The sequence below is a fragment of the Phocoena sinus genome, chromosome 10 (assembly GCF_008692025.1).
Source record: "Phocoena sinus isolate mPhoSin1 chromosome 10, mPhoSin1.pri, whole genome shotgun sequence".
NCBI lineage: Eukaryota > Metazoa > Chordata > Mammalia > Artiodactyla > Phocoenidae > Phocoena > Phocoena sinus.
This window is the reverse complement of record NC_045772.1, coordinates 60396713-60420294: the sequence shown is the minus strand read 5'-3', so window position 1 is coordinate 60420294 and position 23582 is coordinate 60396713. Positions and strand designations below refer to the sequence as shown.

Genomic DNA, 23582 nt, shown 5'->3' with positions numbered 1-23582 from the left:
CTCTGTGTAGCCGCTCTCAACAGTGGGGCTCTCAGCCCCCAGCTCACACTTCCTTCCAAAGGGCGGAGGCTGCCTGGGGGGCTGCTTCCTCCTAGCAGGGCGATTTCAAGCCGTGCGCTAAGCGCAGACTCCCACACTGCAGCCCTCCATTTAGGCTGTCTGGGCCTGCCTGGACTTCCATGAGCTCTGCGGCCCTTTAGCGGAGACAAAAGGGAAGGCACAACTGGACGGCGGGGGCCTGGCCCAGCACACAGAGGCAGGGTTCCCGGGAGAAGATGAACGGTGCAGAGCTCGTCTGAGTGACGGCCAGGCAGGCATACCCCCTGACACGTCAGAGGGAAACAAAAACCAAGACACAGTTGCTTAGGAGTGGGAGTGGGTGTCAAAACCCCAGAGTCGTGCTTCCTGATGAGCCCAACGCAAAATGGCACAATGGTGAGAGGACTAGAAAAAGATGGAAAGGGAAGGGGGTGAGCAGTCCCAGGCTGCAGTGTTAGGAAATAAATAACATTCTGAAAGGTCTGGCTCTGAAGTGGACCAAATGGCTCTCCTGTCCCATGTTTATGGGGTCATGGACCATTAAACTAGCCAACCTACAGATGTCTTCATAAGACTTTACGAGATTAGACTGGGGAGACCCTATAACTCAGCAGCAAGAAGGGAAAACAAGAGGGAGAATTGCAGATAAGAGATGGTGGAAAACGAGCGGAGGTGCCTCCCGGGAGGATGTCTGGGTTCTCGGATCCCTCCGTCTTCACTTCTCACTCCTCTGTGAGTTTTTGCCCACGTATCCATTAGATTCAGAATGGCATCAGGCTTGTATCACCCAATAAATGCTTGACTATCCACACACTCTTTTTCCTTCCTAATCCAACCTCCAACTGCCCCCACCATGACCCACAGTCATTAGACCCTCAGTTTCTTTGGTATTTGTGAAATCAAAATCAAATCAAAAGCGTAACAGCTCATAAATATAATTCACATGTATTGGGATTTTCAAACCTGATTCAGATTGTTTGTCCATGTGGTTTTCCACAAATTCTAATAACCAGGGGCTGACTTTTCTAGGGGTCCCCTGGGTTCCTAAGGGTTAATGTTTACTCTCTGAGCCATTTCAAGGAGACACCAGCTCCAAGACCAGGAAGGCATACAGTCTGAAGGGGTTACCGGAAGGAGCAGGGAACAGGATACACGTTCTCTTATTCCCTCAGGCTTGCGCCACCCTGTGGCTATCTGCACAAAGTCAGAGACCGACAATCCTTAGAAAAAAGCCCTTGCTCTCTAAGCCTCCCAGCTCTATCACAAACGCATGCGCAGCCACTGGATGACATTTGGGGCCCAAATTAACGAAGGAGTGTAAGACCCAGATTTTGGAAACCACCACTCAGGATCCGTATTTGAAAAGCAACCATTTATTAGAACCAATACAAGAGTATGAAAAGAGGGAAAAGAGGAGAGTGGAAGAGGGGGAGAGAATGAGGTCTGCATCAGATGTCAGTTGTGGAAACACATAAATTGCCTACTTTTAAACATTTACATTTAAAAGGCGAACATATATATATATATATATATATATCATCCTAAAAAAAAAAAAAATCAAAAGCAGACATGTTTGGCTGAAATAAAACCCAGAAACACAACCAAAACTCCCCCACAAACCAAAAAGGTCCATAGAGAATTCAATTTCCCATTTTTCCATTCAGAAATCTGGCTACAAAGTGTGATTTGTTTTGCTACTCAGGATGGTACCGACTGCTGAAAGAAACCCAGCCTCTGGAATCTCTCAGATCCCATCCTGTGGGAAGGGGTGAGAAGGCCTGTGGCCGTGGGCAAATCAACTCCTGGCTACTTGGCAGGATGGCAGACCGTGCTCTCTCCATCCTCCAGGACTCCACAGAACCGCCTGGTGCCGCCAGTGCAGTCAACAGAGGAGCAGAGTCCACTAAACACTGAGAACCAGAATGTGACTGCGGCAAGGGGCCAGGACCTTGTGCTTTTTCAGGCGTTACACATCTAGGGCCAAGGAGAGGGAAAGGAGAAAGAGCCCTGTTGGGGAGAGGAGCCAGCCGAGCCCCTGAACTGAGACGGAGAGCAAGGCTCTTGCGCCCACACCTGGGCAAATACAAAGTGTCCAAAGCTTTCCCAAACCAGAGGGAAGAAAGGTCAAAGTCAGGTTCAGACAGTGGACACCGAGAAAGAGATGACAGGTGCTGAACCCAGTGAACTGGATGAAGCTTTCAGGAGCATCACTGCCCAATTCTGAGTGTTAAGCTTATCTCTAGAAAAAAAAATTTTCCAAGATGTGGCCCTTTTTTGGTAGGGGATGGAAGAAGTGGTTATGCTTATTGAACCAGCTGGTTCCTATGGGGAGGCAAAGGCTCGGGTACAGATACCACGAAGGGCTGAAGTGACCCAGCCGTCCTGGGATCGGTTCAGGGAGCAGCAAGCCAAGATATAAATCAAACCCACTGTGTGTGCTCTGCTCCCGAGACAACCCAAGTCTGTTCCAAGCCCATGGGGTATGGGACCTTAATTCCCAACCAGCAGAGAAAGCAGCAGCAGCATCCCTGATTCCCTAATCCAATGCTCTTGGGTCTCAAACAGCCTCTCTTTGTGGATGCAAGACATAAAATATACTAAGTGCTTTCCCCCGTAACATCCTAAGTTAAGTCTGGACTATTAGGACTTCAACATTCATGGAAACACTGTCAACATCTGAACTAGCAGCTTTGATGAGGGGTGGGGGGCAGAGAATTTGCCAAGGTCACTAAGTAGTTCCAACCTTGGGACAGCTCAGTGAGGACAAAAGCCTATGGCAGGCCTAGACCTCGGCTCAGGGCATCCTCCATCGAGGACCCTAAAGTATTCTAGCAACTTTGATTTACAATGCCTCACAACACCCCTGTGAGGTAGGTCAGTATTATTATCCCCATTTGACAGATGGGGAACTGAGGCATTGAAAGGAGTGACTTGCCCAAGGTCAGCCATTATGAATCAGTTGAGGAGGTTGGCACCATAGTCAGCATCCACTCAATTCTTGTCCATCCCCGGAGCATTTTACATCTTAAGAGTGCACTTGGGAGCAAAAGGAAGCCGGTAGCACACCTCACCCTGCAAACCAGATGAACTCAATCAACCCACAAGTATTAACTGATGGCCCATTATTTATCTAGCACAATGCAAGGAACCTTGAAGGAAGAAGTTGCTTCTGAAAGTCATGTGTTAATGGGTGTCTGGAAAATAAAATTACAGTTTAAACATTAAGGACATGAATTTTTTTTTTTTTTTTGCGGTACGCGGGCCTCTCACTGCTGCGGCCCCTCCCGTCGCAGAGCACAGGCTCCAGACGCGCAGGCTCAGCGGCCATGGCCCACGGGCCCAGCCGCTCCGCGGTATGTGGGATCCTCCCAGACCGGGGCACGAACCTGCGTCCCCTGCATCGGCAGGCGGACTCCCAACCACTGCGCCACCAGGGAAGCCCAGGGCATGAAGTCTTTTGTAAAGAAATGCTCACTTTACCTTAAGAGGTGAAGGACTAAGTCACACCAATTTCTTGAAGTTCTATACTGAGTAACCCAAATTCCTAAAATTCAGAGCGAAGCAAGACCACACTCAAGCAGAAAGCTAAGAACAACTTCCTCAGTGGTGGTCTGGGTAGTGCTCTGAGCTCCAAGGTTGGTGGGGAAAGGCCAGCCACTGCGGTGGCAGCAGCAGCATTCTCTACAGGCTAAGCTAGGAACCCTAGAACCACCAAACACCCCCTGCTGCTACTCATCCCTCCCCGCAATACCCAGGGCCAGCATCTTTCCAATCTTTCTGCCTCAGCTCAACCTCAGGAATTGCAGTATCTTCAAAAACAGTTAAGGATATAGGTGGTGACACTTACTTTTCCATTCAGGGAGAGGGTATAAAGTGATCTCTATAACTAGTCAGAAGACACTTGTCATATTCTTACCTCCTGCCAGAGGCATAAATCGTTAACAAAAGAAAAAACATGTTCCCCCCTCCTTTGGATTTACACTGGATTCTGGGAGAAATCACTATGACCCTTACCCTAAAACGAAGGGGAAAAAAACTTAAAACCACAGCCAGTCCTGGTTTAGAATCAAATCCTAAAGCTCCTGGAAACTGCAAAACAGTGACTCGAGCCTTAAAAGGGCCGTGACATGATGAAACTCTATCTTCTAAGGTCTTCTGGAAGGATCTCTAGGCAGGAAGCCCCTCCTTTCCTCCATACCTACTTGCAGTAGCCAGAGCAACAGGACCCTACATACCTCAGGAGCTCGAAGAATGATTTATCAACACACACAGTATAATGTTCACCAGGGATGCTCTAGTTCCAGGAAGGACCAACCGTTCCAAGACCTAAATATAAACCTTTTTTCATTGATGGCTGATCGCATTGGGTGAGACCAGGTGATGAGAAAGTTCAAGACTGATTAAAGCAGCAGTGACAGTTCAGGTTCAGTCTGTGTTGGAATTTCTCAGAAATCATGACAAACTGGCCACTGGGGCCTGGTCAACTGTGAGGGTCACACCTGCCAATGCCAGGGGACATCGTCAAATTAAAAAAAAAAGAAAAAAGAAAAAAAGGAGAGGAGAGAGAATGGCAAGAAGTTCATTGCATTCAAGTTGGCCTAATTTCTTGATAATAGTTTCCTATTAGATTTTCTGATTAATACTGATGGCTCTTACCTAGGCAGTGATAATTAGGTTTTGATCTATTGTGACATTAATGATCACAATCAGTTGACTCTGAAATTGTTTTAATTAATGGTTCTTCCCCTGTCAGCTGCCTCCAGTGCAGGTTCTGTCCCTTCCCCCACCACCTTGCTTTAACTCCTTCTCTCACTGACCTCAGAGACAAATATAGCATTGGAGGGTCTCTTTCTTCCCATGAACCAAGATTTTAAACTATCTTAAACTATTTCTCTGACAGAGGACCAACATGTGATGATGTTAGGTGAAATGAGGACCAGGATAAAAGGCAAGAAAACACGCTCTCAACAAATAGGAAACATTCCATCTTAGAAAACCACCACAGTCAAGCATGATGTTAAAGTGGCAACAACAAACTGAAGTAACTCTAAGAAGACGAGATGAGGTAGTTTAAAATCCAAGAAATCCAGCGCAAGCAAAAAGAAACTAGAATTTTTATGAAGCTATCCAAGGAACCTTCACTCTTGAGTCAACTTTCAATTATCCAACTCTCAATTATGCAGGCAGAGAAAAGTAGCATTTTTCCTGTGGTCACATGGTCAGAACTAGGACATTTCTTAAGGTCAGACTGTTTCTTCACAGGGCTAGGCCTCACCCTGGACCCCCCTAGGCTAATTAAATCCGAAACTCTGGGTCATGTGTATTTCTGGGAGAGGTTTCCACATAAGTGCCACAAGTCTCTGCTTAGAAATCCCCATCTTGAGGGGTTAAATAAAACTACACTGCCCAGAATAGATGCCCAGGTGTTACCAGATGTGCCCCAAGCCTTTTTTTTCTTCTTGGCAAATCTTCTGTCATTGGAAAGTATGTCCCTGTTTTAGGCTTCAGGCCAGCCTCATGTTAATTCCTTCAAAAGGGATGAGAAACTGAAAAAGGTATGAGCAACACTGATGAAGTATCCATAAGGAATACATTTTACAGAACCCACAATAAAGCAACAACACGTAACTGGATCTGCAACATAGCTAATACCTTCCACAAGCAAGGATTAACTACCTTTAATTACTTTGGCAAAGAGCCTCGAATAGGGACCGAAGCCAGGGGTTCTCAACCTCCACTCACCTTTCTCTTGTAGTAGCATTTCTAACCAAACCTGTTATCTTTATTTTCTGGAATAAAACAACCCCTTGTTGTGGTCCATCTATGGCCAGTTAGTTCAATTCACCCAAGATCACGTCTTTTCTACACACGAACCAGTTGTCACCCTCCTACTTTAGGGCCACAAACTATACCAACCAGTCAGTTGTCTCTGCCCTCAAGTATAAAATGTGTGCCCATTTGTAGCATTTATTACAATGAACTGGTAGTAGTTCATCCCACACCTGTATGAAAATTCTTTGAGGTCAGGGACTGCATCTTTTTGAACTTGGTATTCCCAGGGCCAAAAAATGTCCGTTGAATGAAATGCATGTTGATGTTCACTAAGGGGGCTGGAATGTGGATGGCGCGATAGAAATCCACCATGATTAATCTGGGGGGCGGGCAATTCCGAGCATGTGTTCTTGGGGGCAAGGCTGGTAACATCTCTATTTTTGAAAACATAACTTTTATGATTAGTGGTAAAGCCAAAATGAAACAAATACACTGGGTCCAGACCTTTCCTCTCTCTGACCTGACACAGGTATGCTTGCTTGGTGGTCTAATTACAAAGGTACAGATCTCAACACTCTAAAAACCTAAACCAAAAGGATGGAGTCATGGGTGCAAAATGAGCTTTTCCTTTGACCTAATTTGTGAGAAACCATTTCCACATTTCAAATCTAATGATATAACCCTTCCTGAAGTTCTCAGGTCACTGCAAACTTATTTTAGGCCCTCAAATTTGAACCCTAAAGGCAAAAACAATCACTCCCCAGCCCAAACAGGGATCCGTCACTGTACCTTAGGTAAGCTGGGCTACACACAGATCAGACAAAACCACAAGATGAAAATCACAGGCACCCTCCCTGAGGCCAAAGGATGTGGCCTGAAGATAAGGAAATTGGATTGCAGGGAGGCTACAGCACAAGTACGAAGAGTTAAGAAGAATCTAAAACTGCAGGAACTACAGGAAAAAGACCAACTTTTCTTCAACAAAAAAAAGTAGTACGGATATACGGCTGGGGGCCAGCCAAGGACCATAGACTTTCGAGCATTAAGGAACACCACAGGTCCAAATGCTCCCTTGAGCAGATGAAAACTGGACTGCAGGAGGAAAAATGATACGGCTCTCTCCAGGTTAAAAATGGGTGCTTCCATCAGGGCTGACGTTCTCTAACAGCTGATCTTAATGTGAGGGGATCCGCCCAGCCCAGGGCTCAGAAAAGCAGCTATGCTGACCTTGGTAGACTCTGCTGGTCAAAGCTCTGCTACATTCTCTGGAAAGAGAAATCCTTGAATGCTGATTTCAAGAAAAAATTCAGCATTAGAAAGATGTTTTGAAAGAGGACTTAACATAAGAAAAATATACTTTGAGCACCTGAGACCGAGATGTTTAAGAGTGCTTAACCCAGGGCCACTGACTCTTCTGAGAGGAGAAAGCCCCAGGAAAGCAGGTTTCTCTTTGAGGCTGCAATCCTCCAAGGGCCTGGACGGCTACTCAGCACTAACAAATGCCAGAAGAACAGGCAAGCATCCGTCTCCTTTCTGCTGAGGGCTGAGATCAGTATTGGCCTCTGGCTCCCTCCGTTCCTAAAGAAGTAGCGGTGGGTAGGCAGGGAGAGAGCAAGTTGTTTGGGCAGCCCTCAGTACAAGACCATGATTCAGTAAACTGTGGACAGAAAAAGATGAATGGAGCGAAGACTGAAGTATTAAAGGGGTGATGAGTAGTAGACGATACTGGGGGTTTTTTGTTAAAAGAAATCAGATTTTGATGAATGCCTTACGTATTACCTACAACCCTGGCAACCATGTGTCCCACGTTTCTCAAGACCAGTCTTAGTACCAAATAATTCGGTTGTGTTCTTTGTCCACAGGCTAGATTTGGGCTCTAAAAATATGGTCACTGTACTTTGCTTACATACCCACTGCTCCTGGGAGACACACTCTGGCTACATGGATAAGCTGTCATTTTCTCCACCTGCCAACTTAAGAGACCCGGATCACCTCCTCAGTGGCTCTGGCCTACTTCTGTCCTATTCTGGTACACACTAATTGATATCCTTAGTTACTTGCATGAAAAATCTCTTTTCTGACTATCCTTTCTTTCAGATGCCCATCAGATTAAATACTAACAACTGTCAACTATCCAGCACTTGACCTAGGCCTTTAATTCCTTCAGAGTTAAGGAAGATGGAGATAAAACCCCTACCCACCTGAGGTACGGGTTATGCGTTCTCACCCAATCACATTACCATTCAGAAGGGTTTTCCTGGATGGCTGAAACCAAAAGCTTCATTGTTCCAGTCTGTCATGTCACTGCAGCAACAGCTGTCTTCTCAACCGTGCAGTATAATTTTTGACATAATTTATACAACCACACAGAATTCAATCAGCAGCTGAGCAGGGAAGCAATGTTAACAAATGCTATGAATGGGTATATGATTTGCATATTATTTGGCTCATCTGTGGACTGGAGCAATCTCTCCATTCCCCTCGTTACTCTGAATAATCTAGAAATGGTTGAATGCTCCTTGCCAGACAGCTATATATGTTTTAAAAATCAAAAGCAACCACAAAAACCTCAATGGCTGGTGAACTCTAGAGTTAAGGCTATTTCAAGCATTTATTCTTATCTCCTCAGCTTCGGGCTGGGACAAGGATGCTCAAAACCCTGCTATTTCTTTACTTTTAGTCTTGATTCTCTAGCCCCCTTCAACTACAAGAAAAAAAGGGTAACGGGAAGTAGGGTGTTTCTTGGGGAACAAAGGCAGAGGATATAATCAGAAAAATAATCTCTCAATATAATGGTAAAGCAGGAAGAAGCCAAAAGGGAAGTATTTTGCTGAGTAGGGAGAGGTTGTGTCAACATGCGACTGCCGGGGCCTGTCACTCTCTGAGGTTGATAGTCTTCCATGGAAATGCATTTAAAAAAAAAAAAAAGATACAACTAAGAGTCTGAGGGTGGAGAAAGGGAAGAGCATTAATACTTTGGGGACTCTTGGTGGCAAATCAAAGCAGGAGTCATCAAAGCAGGACATTTATGATTACAAACACTATGAATGCTTAAAATTGATACTGTGGCCAATGGCTCCCCTCTAAGAATTCCCCACTGAAAATAATAGCATGGAGGGAAACTTGGGTCCACTGAGAAGTGAGGGTGAGGTTTGAAGCCTCTTTGGTAACAGGAATGCTTTGGGAGGCCACAAAAGTTGGCAGGGCTGGAGGGTGCCTAGCACCTTGGCACAAGCAAGCACCAGGCAGTCACTCACACCTACATAAATAGATAATCCAAATGGGAGGGATGGAAGGAAATAATACATATATACCGTATGTGATCGTAAAGACAATTGTATCCTACCCCGTCATCCTCATGTACTAACAGCTACAAATCTCCACAGTCAATAATCTTGTCATTTTATGACAGACTACACGAACTTGCAGAAGCAGAATCAGGGATTGCTAAGAGATGAGGCCAAAAGTCCTGGGGCTAAAAGGAGTGCCTTGACAAATCGGAATGTAAAATTTCAAGCCCTCCAAAGGATGGAGCTATTCTGGGAGGATAGGTGAGGATGAACAACAGAGGGTGGTCCAGAAGACCACACGAGGAACCCTGTATTCTCCTGGGTACAGCTGAATGAGGCTGGGGAAGCCCCAACACGTAGGCAGTTGCTATTGGCTTTTTAAAAAGATGGGCAACATCTTTTCCAACCCAACATCTCAAAACAAAGCCTAGCTGATCATCAACATGTTCCAACAGCCAAAGAAAGAAACCAAAATTCATCATCATTATAGCAAAATCCCCCACTAAAAAGCGACCAACCCTGAAAAGATCAAGACTCTAAGGTGATTAAAAAGTTATAACTCATCTTGAGGTCACAGGGGAGCAGAAGGAAGAGAGCAGGGCAAAGGAAAAACTGGTGAGAATTACACACAGTATGTAAATGCCTGGTCTTCACAGAGAGACACCTATCATGAATCAGACCGTCAGTTATGTTACAAGAGAACCAATACCGACATTTCTCCTGTGGAGCACAGTGATAAGCACATTTTTTATGGATGTGTTCAGGATAGAAGGGGGTGGGTAGAGGGAGAGGAGGCAGGGAGGTGAATGTATTATGTACAAAGAGAAATGGCAGAGACCACCCCCTCCTTTAGCTTTTTGCTGTTTCTTTCTCTTTGTTTTCCGCATCCTCAGGATATGCATGCCACGTCAGTCTCTCTTCATAAAATGCTATCACAATTTGTGGACATTTAACATTAGCTTCTTTTGCAAGAACCAGGTCTGCTTCATCTGTGTCTTTCCTGGAGAGAAAGAATATGAGACTTCAGAACGAGAGGAAGAGCGAGAGTCTGTCCAAACATAGATTTATGTTATTAAATTATGATTTAGCTGACTTGATTTCCTCTCCATCTTGATTTCAAAGGGAAAAGGATCCTAACAGTTCCACACTTTCAAGGAGAAATTTAAGTAAATGAATCAAATTGTCAGTAAATATCATTTAACCACTACATCAGAAAGAAACAGAAGTCTGCAGCTAGAATAGACTGAAAACAGCAGGTTCAACAAAAGGCTGAAAACTAAACTACTATATAAATTCTGCTCCCGTAACTTTTATTTGTGTGTATGAGCATGTGAGCGCACACACAATCAAGCCTACATTCAGCCCTATTGATTATGCATAAATTGCTCAATCCAGTTTCTGGATCATCTGGATCGTGAAACGGTCCTAACCCCCATCTTGTGGCCTTTTTAAACACTCATCCTTTTGGTCAGAACTGTGGATTGGAACAATAAGAAAACAGAAATTTAAGTCATCAAAGAATGTAAAATCTAGTCACTAAAATGAAATGTAGGCATTAGCTGCAAATTTCAAGTACCCAAGTTACACATGCTCTACTCTCCGGTATAACAAAAAAATCTAGCAAATTCCTTAACTAACCAGGATTCCAAAACAAGAAAAAAAAATATTTTAAATTAAAATTCCACTGAGATGTGAGCAAAGACAACTAACTCCTTCTCTAGAAAACGGAGATGTTGAATTCATAGAGGTGAGCATTATGGATGAGAAGAGATGGGGGAAAACACACAGCTCAGAGCAGCTACCCAAATTTGGGCAGTGGTCGAAAAAGCTAGTTAATATGTGAATGTAAGTCATAAGTCCCATATATGGCTGAGCGGGAAAAGCAGTCAATACAGCTCCTTACTTCAGAGACAGTATAGTGATTCTTCAACTATAGACTTCTGGGTAATTTACCAGCAAAATTTCGATCAGATAAAATATTGAACCTCTTGACTATACAACTTTTAATGTAATTAGCTTCCTTTGTGGCACTGTAGCACGAACCCTCTATTTAGAGACCAAACTTAAATCACAAGCCCAGAACACTTGGAAACAGAGAGGTAGTGAGGGCCACACCATAAATCACTTTGTCTTTAAGAAACCAAACTGAAGGGAAGTAACCACACTTTCCTTTAAGAGCCATTCCCTCTACCGGATGAAATAACTTGTGCTTTGGCTAGTGTTATTCTTAATGCTTTTTTTTAAGATTATTTTTCTCTTTTAGACGTTATTCAGTGGTCTTGGTCTTCAACGATGGCAGAAAGCCTCACTCAACTCCTATCCCAGGGCCACAGGCTCATGGTGTGACGGTAAATGATTCAGAACTGTGTAAATAAACGGTTAGGTCACGTTTATATTGCTTCCTACCTCAATTCTACCATTCTCTGGTATGTGGGCTAATATAATTTGGCTTCATACCAAAGCTTTACAATGTCTTAAATCCATTCTGAACCATAATTCCCATTTAATACTGACAGTTGGTATCAGTTAACAATTTAGATCACTGACGATCAAAATTCTTAGTTGGGGAATACTCAGTCTTCCCTCCCTATCTTCCATACGAATTCAAGCCACTGGTAAAGAAACACAATCGCAGAGTGAGGTCCAATCTCTCTCACCATTTCATTAGGAACATTAAATCGCCACAGGAATCTGTCGCCCCAATGATCTTTTCTGGTTCCAATCCTCTCTCAAAGCCCCGAGCGATATCATTGCTCTGCTATAAACAGAAGATGAAGAAAGGTTACAGCTTGGAGATAAAGAGTAAAAAACCTCCCCATTCCTCAGCTCAACAAAGCACAACCTAAGTTAGTATCACCGGACACCATTTTTGTCACCCAATTCATAAAGTTCTTAGAACTTAAATACAATACTGGGTCAGCCAGTGACAATGATGCTAAGAGATATTTTTGCAGGAAGATGCAGTTGTCCTTCAAGTATTCCTTCAAAGGGTTAGGAGTGGTCCCTAAAACTGCATAATATCCCTTAAAATATTCTGGAGTCATCATCTAGTAACTTCTCTAATCCCCTAATCTAATCTTGATATGATAAACAGACTAGCCCTAAACTGTTGCTTCTGAGATGATAAACAAGCCCACCTGAACTAAATCCTTTTTCATTTTATAAACTTCAAATATACCACCTCTCAATCTTTATTTATTTATTTATTTATTTTTTTTGCGGTACGCGGGCCTCTCACTGCTGTGGCCTCTCCCGTTGCGGAGCACAGGCTCCGGACGCGCAGGCTCAGCGGCCATGGCTCACGGGCCCAGCCGCTCCGCGGCATGTGGGATCTTCCCTGACCGGGGCACGAACCCGTGTCCCCCCCATCGGCAGGCGGACTCTCAACCACTGCGCCACCAGGGAAGCCCCCAGGTTATTTATTTATTTATTTATTTATTTTGCGTCAATCTTTATTTTCTAGACTTTTAGTTCACCTAACACTGACAAACATTTTTAATACTTGTTTTCACATAGTCATCTATATTTATGAAAGAACAGAAATAAGAATGATTCAAGGCACTACCATAAAATAGAAAATTTCTTTCAGAGCTCACATACTGTAATACCCACACACTTGGGGAAGAGGCCCTGATCTGTGCCTATCCCCTCCTGATGGAGATAGGTCATCAGCTTTAGAGAGCAGAACCAGATAGTGATTTAAAACAAACTGATAATTCCGTAGGGGATTATCCAAACTTGGTCAAACTGCAATCTAGATAAGGAGCAGAGGGTCTGATTCAGGTGTGATGGTACTGGTGAGAGCAAAATGGTGAAATTTTATACAAACCAGGTAATTTTAAAAACCTCATTATGGAGGATAATGCCACTTATCTAGTGGCAACACAAAAAAAGATTTAGAAAGACTGCCCAAGTGAACGAAATCTCTGTCTGATTTTCATGATAAAATCTCTTTGATCTGACATTCACCTTGCTTTCTTCTGAGAGGCACATTCAGCATCCAGGTGGTCCCCAAAGATACCAGAACCCACACTGGGAAGGAAATTCCATGCATGAATCAGGGGACATACAGACGCAAAAGCATAGCCTCTTTTGGAGGGTGCTGAAAGGGAGGAGGTTCCCAGATGTGCACACAGCTGCTCACAGCTGGAATGCTGGTGCACAAACCAAGTCGTAAATCGTAGCTGGCGGCTGAAAACAGTTTGCCACGTAGGGAGGGAAGGGAAGAAAACTGTTCAAGCTGCTGAAAGGGAGCCAAGGTGAGGGAAGTGCTAAAATCATTACACAGGGGGTAATCTTACATCAGGCATAATGCCGGCTAACAAAGTTCTTCTGCAGGGGTCTGAAGAAAGAAACGAAACCCCCTCCTGCACCTTTAAGATACACAATCACCTATCTTCCCAGCTGCCTACCTAACAGCCTCCAGCACTGCTGAGAATGCTATGGGCCCCCAGATGAACATTACAATGTAAGGGACACGTGGGGTGGGTCTCAAGGTCAGCAGCAACAGAACCTGGCCTAGGAAAAAAACTCTCTGCACTGGCCAGCGTCTAAAAGCCAGGTCGCTTCTTTTGAAAAGGACAGAAGCCTTAGGTTGAGCCAATACACACTATACAATATGTCTGTATGTCATAGTTACAGAAGTCTTATGCTACGTTATTTTTTGGTCTTTTTACTTAGCTAGAAAATGAATCAAATGACAAGAGCCAGAATACAAAGGGCTAAAAAAAAAAGAAAGAAACAAGTCTTAGCTCCTTAGAGAAGGGAAGGCATTCTCAAATTATTTACTAGTACACTGTATCACAATGATATACACACCTCTCCAGAATAGGGCAGTTTTGAAAATAAGACTGTAAAACATAAAATTAACTAGGGAAACAAATAAGGAGACAAACAAAAACCTAGAGTCCACTTCCACTGGCAGCCTCCAATCTTTCACTCTTTTTTCAATTCTTTTTGGAAAGCTGGTCTCCCATTTTCTTTCCTCGGGAGACCAGGAATCACTTGTGTTAAGTCTCTAGAAAATACTGATGCCTAGGTCTGACCCACAGAAATCTGAATTTAATTGGTCTGGGGTGCATCTTGGGCACTGGAGGTTTCTGAAGCAACCCCCCAGTACCCTGCCATGATCCTAATGTGCAGCCAGGGCTGAGAACTGATGCTCTAGAAAGATGGGTATCCAAGGAGAATGAAGATAAATAAGGATGCTTACGGCAGTGATGCTAGAAGATTCAGAAGCAGACTTACGCTTTTATTTTATTAAACTTTAAGGGTACAGTACATCCTTCACCACAAAAGGCTTCACAACCTTGAAATAAATGAAAGGAGTGGAAGCTGAGGGGTGGGGTATGTGTATATGTGTGCCCAGAGGGAAAAGATAAAGACGAAAAAAGGAGAGAGGCAATAACTGCTTATGGCTAGTTACTTGAGAGCTAAAATTCAGAAGAATTAAGGCAACTGAATCAAACCAAAATTTCATAAACACACTTTTCCAAACTGAACAATAAAAAGAGTCAAAAGGAAGATGAAAATTAATTTATTTGGAGTATGTAAAAATATAATAGGATAAAAAGAGAATATACATGCCACTGAACTGTTCACTTTAAAATGGTTAATTGTATTTTATGTGGATTTCACCTTAATTAAAAAAAGAAAATATAAAAGAAGTAAGTGCTACCTTTGGAACAAAAGAAAAGTGAAGCTTTTTAAAAGCTCCTTTATATCCTTAAAAATATTCACCAAAGACTCTCCCTCTCTAAGATAATTAGCCACTTATTCATGGATAAGGCACAGAGTAGCTGAACGTTTTATGGGATTTATTTTTGCCACCCTAACGCAATTCAGCAAACACATATTACGTTTCTCACTCATCCAGGAGGGGGCGCTGTGGTCGATCAACATGTCTCCCTGGAAGCTCTTTTGTTCAACAATTTACCTTGCAGGCCATCCTTAGAACAGAAATAACCAAAAGAATGCCCTTGTTTTGGAAGGAGGGGGATTGGGGGAGGCAGAATAATAGTTTGCCGGGGGGGAAAAAGGAGAAATAAAGCTTACCTCTCTCTTTTTTTTGGATTTGATATCATCAGCACTGTTTGAGAAATTGGATTTCCTCTTGTTACCTTCTGACTTCTCCCTGGGTTTGTTATTTTCACTCTCCTTCATCTTCTTATACTTTTTCATAAACTCAGAAATTAGCTCAGGGCAATCCAAGTTTTTCTCGGGTTCCCAAGTATTGTGCTCCCTGGGCAAAAAGAATGGAGAAAAAAGGAAAGAAATGAGGGGGGCGGGGAGGAGAGGGAATCCAATGCCTTTATTTTAAAGACAACAAGTAGGCAAAAAGGAAAGAACCTTGGCTTAAAGGAGATAACAAATTTGATCCTAGGAACCTAACCAGCAGAAAAAATATATCCACAAAAAAAACTTGCACACAATTACTTATAGCAGCATTTTAACAGCCAAAGACAGAAAACAATTCAAATGTCTATCAATTGGTGAATAGATAAACAAAATGTGGTATATCCAGACAATGGAATACTATTTAGCAACAAAAAGAAACACAGTATTAATATATGCTAAAACATGGAAGAACCTCAAGAACATGCTAAGTGGGCTTCCCTAGTGGCGCAGTGGTTAGGAATATGCCTGCCAATGCAGGGGACACAGGCTAGAGCCCTGGTCTGGGAAGATCCCACATGCTGTGGAGCAACTAAGCCCGTGCGCCACAACTACTGAGCCCGCACTCTACAGCCCGTGAGTCACAACTACTGAGCCTGCGTGCCACAACTACTGAAGCCTGCACGCCTAGAGCCTGTGCTCCGCAACGAGAAGCCACAGCAATGAGAGGCCTGCGCACCACAAGGAAGAGTAGCCCCCCCTCACCGCAACTAGAGAAAGCCTGCGCATAGCAACGAAGATCCAACGCAGCCAAAAATAAATAAATTTATATATATATATGTATATATATAAAGAACATGCTAAGTGAAAGAAAACAGATGCAAAAGACTATACATTGTCTGATTCCATTTAAATGAAACCTCTAGGAAAAAGACAAATTTAAAAACAGAAAGCAGAACAGTGGTTCCCTGTAGCTAGGGCTTGAGATTACATACAAATATTTAGGTTCAAGGGAATTCTGGGAGGTTACAGAAATGTTCTAAAACTGGCGCATGCTGATGGTTGCATACTCTGTAAATTTACTAAAAATCACTGAATTTTATACTTTCAATAAATAAATCCTATGGTATATAACTTATACCTCAATAAAGCTGTTAAACACTCAAATATAAGTTCTGCTTTGTAAGTGGCAAAATAATGTGATTTCATACATATAATCATCTATGCAAATGCTGAAGAGAAGACAACCTAATTCTAAATGCACTCCAGTTTATACTGTCTTAAATATGTTACTTGTATTTTGAAGAAATGCCAACAAGTTATTAGAAGATTAAAATAATCAGAAAAGAGGTAGTAAGGGCTTAAATCATTAGAATACAGACGAACTATAAAAAGGAAAAGACTCAAAACTGGAATTTGGAGTGCATTAATTCAACGCTCTGGATTCAACCTATCGTTACTAGGTATACATTTTTCAAAATACATTTTTATATTAATAAGCAAAAACAATCCAAATTAAAAAAAATTGTGTCTAATTAAACTTGGATCGAGGGAGTCCTACTATGAGGAAAACAAATAGTTGGTATTCACAAAGCTGTTCTCTGGATCCCCAGCATAGGTTTTAGAAAAGCAAACCACCAACTACCAACTACAGTTTATGGAATCAAAGCAAGAGATGTCTCTACACGGGAGAAACTAGACCAGGCATCGTCCTCACTCCTAGCCAGCGGCAGAGGTTCTTTTGGTTATATAGTAAGAATTAGCTACATTGAGATATATCTGTAAATATATCATAGCAGTTTCTATAATCCCTTCATTGACTGAGGAAAATTTTTTTACATTTATGCACCATTCATTTTAGATCCTTCATTGTTTTTGTTTTTTGAATAAGGTATCTTTTTTTTTTTTTTTTGAATAAGGTATCTTTAAATTGGAATGGTTTGAACACATGCCATAATAACTAGGTAGCAGAATGATGGGAAAATCTGAGATATTTACTCTAGACTTCAACTTTCCACAAAAACAGCTTAAGAATGAAACAAAATTTATTTCTAAAACATTTGAGCCAAAACCGGAAAAGCCTCTTCCTCATAGCTCTTCTTTCAGCAAAAAAAAAAAAAAAAAAAAAAAAAAAAAAAACCAAAACAATTTCCTCATACAATAACTTTCTCCTAAATCCACAATATATGTAAGTTTACTATCCCAGGAGAAATTAAGGCACGGAAATCAAGAGACATGCCAACACTGTAGCATAATAAGCAAGCAGATGCAGAGGTAGGAGAGAATCTCTGTTGCTAGCAAGGAAAGCCAGTCTTCTAATGAGATTATCCCTTTTCCTACCATATTGGTATTGTTGTTTCTACATCAATCAATTTTCACCCAAAAGATAGCACGGTATTAATTTATAAAGAATCTGGGTTTTAGTGCCAAAGAAATCTGATGCTGGGTCCTTGTTTCAGCACGTACCAGTTCTGTTATCTTTGGCAAACAACTAATTTCCTCATATGTAAACTGAAAATACCTCTAAAGGCTGTTATGAGAATTAAAGAGAACACATGAAGTAGAATATAACCACTGCCTAGTAAACAGTAGGTACTTAGTTGTAGACAATGCTGAAGGGGCACAATCTGTTCCGGTCTTTAATGATAAACTCTGGATATTTCTGACAAAGTAAGGACAAATGTTTAATCTGGGACTTCCTTGGTGGTCCAGTGGTAAAGAATCTGCCTTCCAATGCAGGGACGCGTGTTCGACCCGTGGTGGTTGGGGAACTAAGATCCCACATGCTGCGGGGCAACTAAGCCCGTGCGCCACAACTACTGAGCTCGCACGCCTCAACAAGAGAGCCCACATTGCTCTGGAGCCCACGCGCCACAGCTACAGAGAAGCCCACGCACCCCAATGAAAGACCCGCATGCCCCAACTAAGACCCGACACAGCCAAAAAAAAAAAAACTAAAAAAAAAGGTTTAATCCATCTACCCTAAACCTTTTCTTTTCCTCTTTTATGTATGTAAGGTACCAGTAGCTCAATTATATAGTCTTGAAATTCTTCAAAATGCCCAACAATTTCCAGTGGTGATTCACTGGGCCAAATAAACACCCTCAAAGTCTTTAGGTGTATTTTAATTCCTTTCTCATGGTGCTCTAGGACTCTCCAATTTATAGTTCACACCTCTAGAAGATGTTGTGATGCCACGCCTCTTTAGAAATATGGAGGGAACATTCTGATTGCTGTGCTACCCACATTTAGTGCTGTGTGTGTGCTACAGATGCTAAGCATCGTGCAGTGCATACACTGCCCCACCTAAAACACCAACAGTGCTCCAGATGAGAAACTTGATTCATGTAGTAAAATAACCTTAAATATATTCTTAAGGCTCCTGTTCATAACTTTCTCCAAAGGTACTGGCAAAACATTCCATCTTTTATCGTATTTAAGTCTCACGCTTCAAAGTTGTGATGTTCAGTATGGTAACTACTAGCCACATGTGGCTAACGAGCATATGAAATGTGGCTACTATGAACTGAGACGTGCTACAAAATGTAAAATATACATCAGATCTTGAATTCTTAAGCATGAAAATGTAAAATTTTATCAATAACTTTTGTATTAATTAATTTTGAAATAGCATTTTGATGTAGTGTGCTTAATAAAATATATTATTAAAATTAATTCCACTTTTCCTTAATGTAGCCACCATAAAATTTGAAATTACGTATGTGGCTTGCATGACATTTTTATTGGACAGCGCCACTCTGAGGAGCCTAAACCAGTTCCTAAAAGCTCACTGGGGTCACAGAAACCCATTCTTTGTTATCAGGCATCCTGAGAAGAGAATTAGTGAGAAATTGAGGCAAAATGCCTAATGATCACACAGCTTCATGGATTTCACTTTTCAAGCTACCTCGCCTATGCCTGTGTGTCTAGTTCTACTTATTCCAAAGGAAAGAATAACCTACTTTAGCACTTCAACATAAAGTCAGTTACTGCCTAATTCTGAATAGTCAACACTTCAATACCATTCTTAAAGCTCATTGACCTAAAAAGAGGGGTTTTATAATAATAAAAGATAAATTGAGAGATAAAGGGATAGATTATATTAAAATGTTAACTGTAGAAACTAGGTGGTATCTGAGTGTTCACTCAATTTCTTTTGCCTCCGCTGTATGTATATTTGAAATTTTTAAAAATAAATATTGGGGGGAAAATGAGGTCTCAGATTTAAGTCTCTCATTAAGATGAGTGTTTCATCCTAGGACAATCTTGAAGTCCAAGGATCATTATCGAAAGCTATGGGCTATGGGATCAACTACGACTTCTTCTGCTTAAATGTATGTGTTTTAGCTTAGTTACATCCAAAGAATAGTAACAGCAGCAGTTTATACTTACATTGAGCTTATGTGTCAGGCTCTACACATCTCCCCAGTATCTCTATGATATATACTATTCCTAATCCCTATTTTATTGAGGAAGAAAAAAGATTAAGGAACTTCACCAAGGTCACCCAGCTCATATCATAAGTGGTAGGGCAAGAATCTGGACCCAGGCAATCTGGTCCCCAGTCTATGCTCCTAACCAGTTCATTATACTGCTTCTCAAAAGCATTCTCATTACAACATCAGCTCCAAGAAGGGGGAGATTTTGCTTAGTTTACTGCTGTGTCTTCTGACTCTTAGAAAGGAGTGCAGGTGGTGAAAGAAAAAGATGGTGATGGTTCGCAGGGAAATGTCTGTGTCTGCGTCCACCTGCGCAGAGTTCCAAAGCCTGAGAGAAGGCACTTACTCGGAAAAGCCTTTCCACTTCAGTAGATACTCCACTTGCCCCTTAACCACACGCCTGTCTAGCACCTTCTCCACGACATACTCCTCCTCATCCTCTGAAGAAGAACTGTCAGCTGTCCGCTTGGTTTTCTTTCCCATGTCTCACGCTGTTCCACCTGAAGGACTAAGGCCACCGGGTTCCTGCAAATGGGAAGGACAAAAATGGTCAGAATCCATGTAAGCAGTTAAAACTCTGTCTCTTCTGGATGGGATGCAGGGGGTATAACACAAAGTTGCCATGTACCTTTTTCTTGCATCTTAAAGCATCCTACAGATGAGGCCTAAGAGTTTAATCAAAAATGGGCAGATCCCCACTTTCCCAATTACCACTTTCTCTTCAGCTAACAAGATCAAAATTATTAGATGGCACAATTATCTAACTCCTCTAATTTCAGATTCCATAAGACAAGTAATGTGTGGGATTTTACTCCTAGCTAATTCTATAACTGTTTACAAGTCATAAACTCAAAGACAAGTATGGAAAACCTTCAGTTAAAAGAACCGTGATAGAATTAACACATTTCCCTCAAAAGTTAATAAGGTTTTTTATAAAAATGGAAAAAAAAAAAGTAATAAGAAAAGCCACCAAAATCTAACTTTCCTCTGCTCTGAGCATCCTGAACAGTCTCTTAGCAGCACAAAAAAAGTCCTGCTCAGGCATCTTTCGCCACATTTTCAGTGACTCAGTACATTTCCCTTAAACAAACTGAGCTTGTCCCTTCTGAGCATCCATCAGCTCACAAAAGCAAGGCTGACATCTCAAACACATTAAGCCTCCCCTTTCATTTGGGGATGGGAGGGAGGCAGGAAGGAGAAAAAGATTTTTTAGTCCTAAAAATCAAAATTAGTCATTGAGTTGTTCAATAATTCTTAAGGCTCAACTAATCCAACTATTAAGGAGGTACATCTCTCCTCTTAACTGGAGTTGACTTTGGGCCAAAGGAAGAGGAGGAGGAAAAAGAAGTCTGGTCCCAGACTCACATCAACATGAAGCCTCAAAACACAGAGGAACCATTCATAGGCCCAAGGAAAGCTGAAGCAAGGCAACACAAATGGAAATTGAGTTAAGCTCAGAAATATGCACAACCAGGGGTACTCAACAGAGAATCTAGTTTTTTAAATTCCCACAATCATTTTTAAGAATTCTTCCTTAACCATGTTAAATGGTGCCTAGAGTCTGGATTACAGAGTAGCAGGAATTGTTTTCTTAGCTGAACTCTATTTTTATTTTGCTGTAACCTTTAAAGCTTTCTTTCAGCGCTAAAAATATTTCCATCCTGATCAGAAGACCACCCCAGGAATAGGGAAGGTCGCTACTGATCTCAGAATTTTGTTTGAGTAGCATAAAAAGTTGCATTTATCAATTTACTTCAAATTAGCAAATTTTAGGGAATTATTCCCAGAATACATAGTTGGAAACCATACCTCCAGAACTTACTAGCAATAGGTCTGCCCACCCAAAAAACTGTTTGTACCCATTACTGCCTCGTAATAAAACTATGTCTTCATTAACATACTTTATTTGGAAGAGGGGGTGGGAGGATGGGGTAATGTAGGTGAGGGGTTTCAAAATAATTTTTCCATGAATTCAGGGGAAAGTCCTAAGCTTCGAGAAAAAAAATCTGATTTATTTAAAATAAAAGCAGCCTCCAACCTCACCAGAGACAGGAAATGTCATATTCCAAGGAGAGTAACCCACCCCCGCCCCCACTCACCTTGGAATTTCCGGGAGCTGAGCAGCTTAGGTCAGAGCGCCAGGGTTAAAACCAGCCCCGGGTTAGATGCATGCAGTGAAGCATTGTGGCTATGGCCTCCCCTGCCTCACAAGGAAAAACAAGGATTTACATATGTGCTCTTCAGTTTGAGGGAGAAAAGAGGAAAATCTACCTTTACACCTTCATGCAGAAGAGGAGCCCCAGAGGCAGCAGATGAATGGGGGTTCCCTCCTTTACCTACCGGATCGCCCCAGTTCTTTCTTTCCCTCTGGGCTAACAGAAGGGGCCTCCCCTCCCAGGTCTGGGGCTTGGCGGGCTGGCAGCTCCCCCGCCCCCACCCAGCTGCCTAGGCGCCACTGCGCAGCTGTCCCAGTCCGTTGCCATGGCAACTGGCAGCCTTACTAGACTAAGGGAGGGGCGGGGGGAGAGGCAAACGGAAAAGTTAAAAGGCTTAACTTTTCTTTTCAGTGAAGACTGGGTGGAGAAGTTGGAAGGTACCTCCCTTGGCCTCAAGGCTAAGGCATTCAGAGCTCTAGGGAATTGGCGCTTGGATTTTAAACCCAAAACTTGTGCTTATTCCTCTAAGAGCACTGGGAATTAATCAATAGCATTTTAAGATCTAACAGGATTATAGCTCAACTGGGGGGGGGGGGGGCGGGAGGCGGGGAAAGGCTAGCTCCTTCTTCAAGATCAGTACAAACTACCCACCCCCTAATCCAGCCCACCAGAAGCACTTTAGACAAGGCCTTTTCTACCATCTGTCACTGAACAGTTAATTAAGATTGCTGGGGTGGGGGTGGGGTGCAGGGACTAACTGGAGAGGGGGAAGGGAAGGATTTCAAAGATGCTATACAACTTTCCCTTTGGGGGGAATCACTGGATACAGAAACAGAATGTAGCGACTTGAAGCACTACCAAAGAACCTTTCAGCTGAAATTATAGATAGAAAAAAATTTAATTCTTAAGTAGTTTTAAAAAAGAGAAGGGAGGGAGCAGTCCAGTCACAACCATTACTATTAAAACCACTTCTCATTAGTTGTTCCTGTAATGTTATAAAACAAATTTTCAAATAATTACCCACCTGGAACATTAATTATACAGTATAGTAATTTAAAACTTTGTATATTAAGAATCCCTAATACTTGAAAAAAGGAAGACTGAAATAAAGAAAAGAGAATTAAGACTCACAGTCCCATGAATTCCTTTCTCCTGGCCCTAAGAACATTTTAGAGAGCTCCAAATCTCTGCTCTCTGCTTTACAGATATGGGTCTTTTAGAGATAGAGGCTGCTGCCATAGGAGATTAAGAAAAAGGGACAATCAAAAGCAAAGAACCCGACTGAGGAAAAAAAAAGAATGGTGATTCTTTTACAGTTTAAGGGCTAGAGCCTGGGCCAGATAAAGCATCAAGACTGGTTATTATTTTGGTTATCAAACAGAAAAAACTGTAGGGTATGAGGGCAAAGTGGACAGTTTTCAACTATGAGGATTTCTTCAACCTTGAATAGACCCATCAGGAAATCTGAGTAAAAACTGCCTTTCTCGATTCTTCCTAACTTTTTAAAACTTTTTGTAGTTAAGGGATATGAAAACAATGCCAAAGGAATTAGATCAGGGTTGTGATTCTGTGATTAACTTGCCATGTGTGATCTTGAGTAAATAAATTTTAGCTCTAACCCCAGAATCACTAAAGTGGGCCAAATAAATCCCCACTGCCTACCACCTAGGGAAAGAGTGAGTTTACGTTGAAACCAAAGGGCTGTTAAGTCTCCCAACGAGAAGCTTTTGTAAAAATATTACAGGGCCTAATACAACAGCAGCAGGAAATAT

The 23582-nt window shown here is 42.2% G+C and overlaps 1 protein-coding gene across 9 annotated transcripts in view; it reads right to left on the bottom strand.

Moving 5' to 3' along the window:
- Positions 1 to 1392: 1392 nt before the first annotated feature.
- The window catches only part of CBX5 (chromobox 5), a 35541-nt gene continuing 13351 nt past the window's right edge, over positions 1393 to 23582 (bottom strand). For 2 of the 9 annotated variants that reach the window (XM_032646578.1, XM_032646587.1), the window contains exons 2-5: positions 20001 to 20179; positions 15156 to 15342; positions 11759 to 11859; positions 1393 to 10101 (exon numbers count right to left, since the gene is read on the bottom strand). In XM_032646578.1, the coding sequence (XP_032502469.1) occupies positions 9951 to 10101; positions 11759 to 11859; positions 15156 to 15342; positions 20001 to 20137 (576 nt within the window). In that variant the 5' untranslated portion in view covers positions 20138 to 20179 and the 3' untranslated portion in view covers positions 1393 to 9950. Of the gene's footprint in view, positions 10102 to 11758; positions 11860 to 15155; positions 15343 to 20000; positions 20180 to 21753; positions 21905 to 21925; positions 22090 to 23582 lie in introns of those variants that run through there. The other 7 variants (XM_032646582.1, XM_032646584.1, XM_032646583.1 and 4 more) reach the window with 7 other exon arrangements.